Source organism: Schistocerca cancellata, chromosome 3, assembly GCF_023864275.1.
Source record: "Schistocerca cancellata isolate TAMUIC-IGC-003103 chromosome 3, iqSchCanc2.1, whole genome shotgun sequence".
In the NCBI taxonomy this organism is placed as follows: domain Eukaryota; kingdom Metazoa; phylum Arthropoda; class Insecta; order Orthoptera; family Acrididae; genus Schistocerca; species Schistocerca cancellata.
The window spans coordinates 74,862,744-74,871,137 of NC_064628.1; the positions used below are offsets into that span (position 1 = coordinate 74,862,744).

At 46.2% G+C, this 8,394-nt stretch overlaps 1 protein-coding gene across 1 annotated transcript; it reads left to right on the forward strand.

The window, feature by feature from the left end:
• Positions 1 to 920: 920 nt before the first annotated feature.
• LOC126177022 (cuticle protein 63-like) lies at positions 921 to 8,102 on the forward strand. Its single transcript, XM_049924253.1, has 2 exons — positions 921 to 1,034; positions 7,560 to 8,102. Exons 1-2 carry the CDS (start codon positions 1,020 to 1,022, stop codon positions 7,959 to 7,961), a joined length of 417 nt encoding a protein of 138 aa, XP_049780210.1. The 5' UTR covers positions 921 to 1,019; the 3' UTR covers positions 7,962 to 8,102.
• The last annotated feature ends 292 nt before the right edge of the window (positions 8,103 to 8,394 follow it).

Here is an 8,394-nt window from a genome sequence, read left to right on the forward strand (position 1 = left end):
AAGGGTTAGCACCTCACGTTGGTCATCTGTTTAATTCAACCTTGCATCATGAACGTGTTATTTCTTGAGGTTTTCACATCCATGGCCTGCAATATCGAATGCATGTGACGTGACGTCAGGCACTGGGGATATCTAAAAGATCGCGTTTACCAGAAACACGTTCGGTCTCTACGTGATTTGAAGGCTAGTATACAGGAAAACTATGTTCACATTGCACCGCAGCAGCGGTGATCAATTGTTGAGCACGTGGTTTACAGACGCAACATCTCATCGACGTTCCCGCTGCTCATATTGAACAAATTGTGCAAGCGACGATTAATATTAAAATCAACATTATGCCTTTCTCACTTGTTTGACAATTTCTGCCCATGTCCCGTTCCTAATCCATTACATACGGAAACATTTCTTTACGTCTTTCTTCCGTTCACAGCGCCAGATTTGCACCTGGTGACCAAAATTGGAACTACTTTTTCCGTCGTAAATCAATTCGCATTGCCGCATCAGCGTAACTAACAAATTTCGCTGCCATACGATAATGTGAAGCCACACTGCACCTTAATTATAACTATCCGGTACATAAAGTTCTCTAGGCAGAATACTTGTAAAATATCTATCCTTCTGCTGCGGAACGAAGTCCACACACAGTGGAACGAAAGCTTCGCGGTCGCGCGGGAGGCGCGCCTAGCGGCCGAGTGCCTGGTTAGCCGTGACACTGCCCGCCCTCCACGGCCGCGTCTTCCGCTGGCGGGCGCTGTTGTGGCCACCTACACCCACAGTGGTGCTGTCGGAAACTGAACAGCGGGACGTCTAGAGGGGATCCTGCGCGGTTCGTCGCGGTGAAGGCAAAGTGCGAGGGGGTGTGGCGGGGCGACGTGGGTCCGCGGTGACAGGCGTGGCAGCCCCGAGGAAGGCCGTGGGCACGCGGACACTGCGGGCCTTTCACGGCGCGCCGCCGACTATAAAAGCTGTGACCGCGCTGTCACGGTACAGTTCATAGCAGCCGCAACCCAACTCCTGCCATGAAGGTCCTGCTGGTGAGTAACGGTAGCCAGCCGCTCTGGCCGGCTACGGGTCTCCGTGGAAAATTCTGACTGGAACCGTAAAAGTAACCGCTTAATTTTTGTACCGTAAGATTTCGGCACTGTCGAAAGATATACCCGTCACAAACCATTCGTTACTCTTTACTTTCATTGATGTAGTTGTTGTGGTCTTCAGTGCTGAGACTGGTTTGATGCAGCTCTCCATGCTACTCTATGCAAGCTTCTTCATCTCCCAGTACTTACTGCAACCTACATCCTTCTGAATCTGCTTAATGCATTCATATCTTGGTCTCCCTATACGATTTTTACCCTCCACGCTGCCCTCCAATGCTAAATTTCTGATCCCTTGATGCCTCAGAACATGCCATACCAACCGGTCCCTTCTTCTAGTCAAGTTGTCCCACAAACTCCTCCCCTATTCTGTTCAATACCTCCTCATTAGTTATGTGATATACCCATCTAATCTTCAGCATTCTTCTGTAGCACCACATTTCGAAAGCTTCTATTCTCTTCTTGTCCAAACTATTTATCGTCCAGGTTTCACTTCAATACATGGCTACACTCCATACAAATACTTTCAGAAACGACTTCCTCACACTTAAATCTATACTCGATGTTAACAAATTTCTCTTCTTCAGAAACGCTTTCCTTGCCATTGCCCGTCTACATTTTATATCCTCTCTACTTCGACCATCAGCAGTTATTTTGCTCACCAAATAGCAAAATTGCTTTACTACTTTAAAGCGTCTCATTTCCTAATCTAATTCCCTCAGCATCACCCGACTTAATTCGACTACATTCCATTATCCTCGTTTTGCTTTTGTTGATGTTCATCTTATATCCTCCTTTCAAGACACTGTCCATTCCGTTCAACTGCTCTTCCAAATCCTTTGCTGTCTCTGACAGAATTACAATGTCATCGGCGAACCTCAAAGTTTTTATTTCTTCTCCATGGATTTTAAAACCTACTCCGAATTTTTCTTTTGTTTCCTTTACTGCTTGCTCAATATACAGTTTGAATAACTTTGGGGAGAGGCTACAACCCTGTCTCACTCCCTTCCCAACCACTGCTTCCCTTCCATGCCCCTCGACTCTTATAACTGCCATCTGGTTTCTGTACAAGTTGTAAATAGCCTTTCGCTCCCTGTATTTTACCCCTGCCACCTTTAGAATTTGAAACAGAATATTCCAGTCAACATTTTCAAAAGCTTTCTCTAAGTCTACAAATGCTAGAAACGTAGGTTTGCCTTTTCTTAATCTTTCTTCTAAGATAAGGCGAAGCTCAGGATTGCCTGACGTGTTTCATAACTGAACTTCATTACTGATGTTATTGTTGTAGCCCTCAGTCCGAGGACTGGTTTGAAACAGCTCTCTATGCTACTCAATACTGTTTAAGCCTCTACGTCTCCAGATAACTGCTGGAACCTACATGCTTGTTAATCTGCTTAACTTTATGTTAACCGGGGCCCTAGAAACGACAGAGAGGCTCCGTCCCCGCCGCAGCCGCAGTGGTACCCAACCCCACGACGTCTACCGCAGTCCACTTCACACCACCGCCGCCCCACACCGAACCTTGGGTTATTGTGCGGTTCGGACCCCGGTGGACCCCCCCAGGGAACGTCTCACACCAGACAAGTGTAACCCCTATGTCTGCGTGGCGTCCGCAGCTCGTGGTCGTGCGGTAGCCTTCTCGCTTCCCACGCCCGTGTTCCCGGGTTCGATTCCCGGCGGGGTCAGGGATTTTCTCTGCCTCGTGATGACTGGGTGTTGTGTGATGTCCTTAGGTTAGTTAGGTTTAGGTAGTTCTGGGTTCTAGGGGACGGATGACCATAGATGTTAAGTCCCATAGTGCTCAGGGCCATTTGAACCATTTTTTTGTCTGCGTGGTAGAGTAATGGTGGTGTAAGCGTACGTGGAGAACTTGTTTGCGCAGCAATCGCCGACATAGTGTGGCTGAGGCGGAATAAGGGAAACCAGCCCGCATTTGCCGAGGCAGATGGAAAACCGCCTAAGAACCATCCACAGACTGGCCGGCTCGCCGGACCTCGACACAAGTCCGCCGGGCAGATTCGTGCCGGGGAGAGGCGCTCCTTCCCGCCCTGAAACTGCTTAAGGTACTCACGTATTGGTCGGCCGCTACGATTTTTATCCCCCACGTTTCCCTCCAATACTAAACTGGTGATCCATTGATGCCTCAGAATGTGTCCTATCAGCTGATTCCTTCTTTTTGTAAAGTTGTGCTACAAACTTCTTGTCTCCACAGTTATGTTCAGTACCCCGTCTAATCTCCAGCATTCTTCTGTAGGAGCACATATCAAAAGCCTCTTTTCTCTTCTTTTCTAAACTGCTTGCCGTCCGTTTTCCAGTTCTTAACAATTAAATCTATATTCGACCTTAACAAATTTCTCTTCTTCTGAAACGCTTTTCTTGCCATTTCCATTCTTCTACTTCTACATATATACTCCGCTAGCCACCAAACGGTGTGTGGCAGAGGGCACAATTCGCGTCAAAGTCGTTTCCCCCCCCCCCCCCCCTCTGTTCCACTCGCGGATCACGCGAGGGAAAAACGACTGTCTGAATGCCTCAGTGCGAGCTCTAATTCCCCTTATATTTGAATAGTAATCACTGCGCGATATTAAAGTTGGTGGTAATAATATATGCTGTAAATCCTCGGTGAAGGTCGGATTTCGAAATTTAGTGAGCAGAAATTTAGTGAGCAGCCCATTCCGTTTATCGCGCCGTCTATCTGCAAGTGTGTCCCACTCCAAACGTTCTATGAGATTTGTAACGCTCTCGTGGTGGCTAAATGTACCAGTCATTTTATATCTTCTCTGCTTCGGCCACAGTGAGTTATTTTGCTGTCCAAATAGTTGTCAGTGTTTCATTTCCGAATCACATGATTTAATTCGACTACATTCCATTATCCCCCTTTTGATTTCGTTGATATTCGTTTTATATCTTCCTTTCAAGACACCGTCCCTTTCGTTCAGCTGCTCTTTCAAGTCCTCTGCTGCTTCTGACAGAGTTACAATATCATCGGAAAACCTCAGAGTTCTTGTCTCTTCTCCCTGAACTTTAATTCCTACATCAATTTTTTCTCTTGTTTTATTTACCGCTTGCTCATTCTACTGCTTGAATAGCATCGGGGATAGGCTTCAACACTGTCTGACTTGTTGCTCAAGCACTGCATCCCACTAATATCCTTCGACTGTTGTAAGTGCCTTCTGGTTTCTGTACAAGTTGTAAATAGCATTTCCGCACCTTGTTGTCATTAGAGATAAACACTTTTTTCTTTTCTTCCCACAACTTTGCGAGTATATTCGCGTACACTGTACGCGTATCGCTCACCCTAGCCTGAAGCTGTGTACCCTTTCTTCCACTGTTGGTAGTCTTTCAACTGCATCACGGCCAGTGATGCCGACAGGCGTTCCAGTTGGAGTCTGTGGAGTTTGGGGTTGCAGTGTGGACGCGAAATGCACCCTCGCGTTAAAAGGTATTAAAGTGGATATAGAGCAGTTAACAGGGAGGAGCTGTGACGATGTCGCGAGTAATTTACACAGACTGTTTGTTACATTGAGAATTTTATAACGGGATGAATGGACTTACTGATAACGGACATAAATGTCTGAGATGTGCCTGGATAGGCAAGAGCTGTAACAGGTGATGCCGACAGGCGTTCCAGTTGGAGTCTGTGGAGTTTGGGGTTGCAGTGTGGACACGAAATGCACCCTCGCGTTAAAAGGTATTAAAGTGGATATAGAGCAGTTAACAGGGAAGAGCTGTGACGATGTCGCGAGTAATTTACACAGACTGTTTGTTACATTGAGAATTTTATAACGGGATGAATGGACTTACTGATAACGGACATAAATGTCTGAGATCTGCCTGGATAGGCAAGAGCTGTAACAGGTTCATACGCAGGACACGAGGAGGCGGGATGGACACGGGTCGGATACGCCTCACTGGATAACGACGAGGTCCGCTGAGCCAGCCTGGATATGGTTCTTTAGGTGGTTTCACACAACCAGCTAGGTAATCAGAGGGCTTTCAACCTCGGTTCACCTCAGATACAAACACTTAAAGAACGTTATCACAACCGTGAGATGTACCATAGACGCACACACATGGGATAGACAGATTCGTTACCCGGAGGGAGTTGTGGTGTCAGGTGGGTTGCCCAGCAACCAAATGCAACTAACGCATCCAAAAATAATGTATAATAATGAGGATACTGTTGAGTCGAGAACAGTCAGAAAGAAAGAAATGGTCTTCCATGTATGAGAGGTAAAATTGTGGTTTCAGTAGAATGTTCATTCATTACTTTCACAATCATTAACAGTGGTCATAATAATGACTTTAACCGTGAACATACTTGTTAGAGCACACAGTCAATGTTAGAAGAGAATAGGTCCAACGGAAGTGAGTCCTTTACTAATTAAACAGTTCAAGAACAGGCCTCTGCCACAGCAAGACACGGCTACAAATTCGCGGTCATTTACCGTAGTCCTGTTAGTACTCGTGTTTTGACCCTGAACGATAACAAAACGCAGGGATCAGAAGTATAGCGTAAAACCATAGCGTGTGAAAAGCAAAGAATGGAGGTTTACGAGTACTGCACACTCCGACCGAGTCGGAAACGAATTGTGTGCTGCAAAAGAAAAAAAAAATGGCAAGTGACATCTGGTATTCGGCACTCGGTGTCACTGACGAGTTGCTCCGCTGAGAATAAAAAATGAGAGAAATAAGGAAACTACCGAGTCGGCAAAAAAGTGCGTGAAATAAGACAGGCGAGTAATGCAACGTTTCTGTAACTTCGAGTCTAGTTGCATATCGTTAGTCATTAATGAATACGTACGATATGTAAAGCCATAACTAGGACGTTCATATCGTACGCCTCTCAGACACGTGAGCTGGTTGTTTGGAACCCATGTCAAAGAGTGCGGAGAACGATGCTGCTGTACACTACAGAGAGGAATATCTGTATACAGCCTCCACCCTAACTGCACATTTGCCGCGATAGACTGTTTTGTTCCTTAGTTATATTTTATGTATTTCAACCGAACATTTCATATCGCAGAGGGGTGACCATTGTGATAACATGAGTTAACATTTTGATATTCCAGGTCAAGATTCTGGCCCGTTCTTTCGACTTTTGTGGCTCCTTCCAATTGAGTCATCCCAGAACGATCCCCCACTGTACTCGAAGCTATTACCTTGGGAGTCACCTATTTAGACCAATTCAGACTCTATATAAGTTCTGCATACTTTCAGAAAAGACTCCTGTTCAGCTCCTGGTCCAATAGTCAGTTTTTATGTGTCTAGAAGTTTCCTTACAGTTTAAGTTCTGCTGTTACGAGAGACAGCTCTTGAAAGAACTCATAGGCGTGAGACATTTACCGCTTTATGCGATCTCACCGAGCTGGTCGTTCAGCAACCTGTGCTAGAAACATCCTGTAGAGTTTGAAATATTAAGAAATTAGTATGCGTAGGAAACTGTGGCTTAAGTCGTGAAGGCATACAACTTCTATCCTGATCTTTCATCATGAGTATTTGTTTAGGAGATTAAAATTGCAAGGAAATTTGCAAAGCACCTCAGAAATAACTTGAGACAGTAATCTTCGAGCAATTGTAAGGTGGCACATTTCAGGAACACCCACGTCAGCTCTGAAAGTGAATGTTGAAGAATGTCCAGTTAGTATGAAGTTATAAGCAGCCACACAGGGCACTTGCAGTCTTTCTTAGACTGCACCCTCTGTGTTTGTAGCAGGAAGACGAACAATAAGTGCTAGCGTAGGGCGTACTTTACTTCGTACGGCGGAATGCTGTGGGGAATGAAAGAGCAAATGTACAAATAGGTGCAATCCTTAAATGGAGCAGTATGCCTCTGAATTTCTAGAGAATGCCATCAATGAGATTTTAAACTAATACTTACTGTTTAGTGCCTCTTACTTCTGCAGTGTTATGAGATATCTTTAGTAATAAAATAACATAAAGCGGTTCTGTGGTTGGAAGAATGGTTTAAGAATAATTTTTTCATAATTTTACTTCCGTGGTATATTTTGTACATGTAAAGGACAAAAATAGCATTATCCAGAGGGATGGAGTAGTACCCTACTTTTTAAAATAAGTAACACTATCTTGAATAATAAAAGGCGAATCCTTGCATTCTTCACAGTCCAAAGCAATGCAGTGGTCGTTCTGTCTGTATCAGTATACATTTCTACTGGAGACGTTTATTGCATCGCTCCAGGTGCATCAGCAAAATGTACAGTCTGTCCCGCCGATTAATACTGAAACAGATATAAAGTACTTCAAAACTAAAGGAAATTGTACAGGAACGGAACAATAGACTCGCTCTGAGAAGACGGTACTTTAAGTTACTGACTGAAGTGAATGTGCTGGCCTTACAATTCGCCTGACTAATATCAGTTGTTGCTTAGACAGGACTGTGATGAGATGGCAAGCTTGAAATACTGAAGAAGGTACATGGTGCTACATAGGTCACTGCGCGATTTGCAGGTCTTCCTCGTCGCCGCCGTGGCAGTGGCCGTGGCCAGGCCCGGCTACCTGGGCGCCGCCCACGGCGTGGTCGCCGCCGCCCCAGCTCTGGTGGCCGCGCCCCACGCCGTCGTCGCCGCCCACGCCGTGCACCCGGGCTACGCCGCCTACGGCCCGGCGCACATCGCCGTCGGACCCGGCGGCTACGTGCTGGACACCCCTGAGGTGGCCGCCACCAGGGCCGCCCACCTGACCGCCGTCGCCCAGACGCAGGCCCGCGACGCCCACATCAACGGCGCCGCCGCCCACGCCGCCGCCGCCGCCCACGCCGTCGTCGCCGCCCCCGTGCTCGCCGGCGGTCACGGCCTACTCGCTGGCCACGGACTTGCCTACGGCCACGGAATCCACGGAATCCACGGCTAGACCACGCAGCTGATGACAGTCGCCACCTCACTGGACGCCGCATCACACCTCACGCCCATACCTGCTCACCTCATGTACAATCACCTTTATTTTGTTTGAAAGAACACGACCTTTATTTATAAATAAACACGTATTACTGCAGGTAGTGTTGACGAAGTTATTGATCCTTCCTCCTTTAATTTCACACTTATATCAGTGCTCTACTACTTAAGATGAGAGCTTCACATACTGGAGGTACCGCGCCAATAAAATATTTCATTAAGAGTGAGTGCTATTCAATTACGACACAGAGTTATTCTGACACCCTGAGTAACTGACAAGAAGAGCAATTACGCATTACACTCTACTTTCAGGTCCAACTGCACTACATTACTGTCAACAAGAGCATTTTAAATACACTAGACATACTTTGTCTTTTATTTCAACATATATT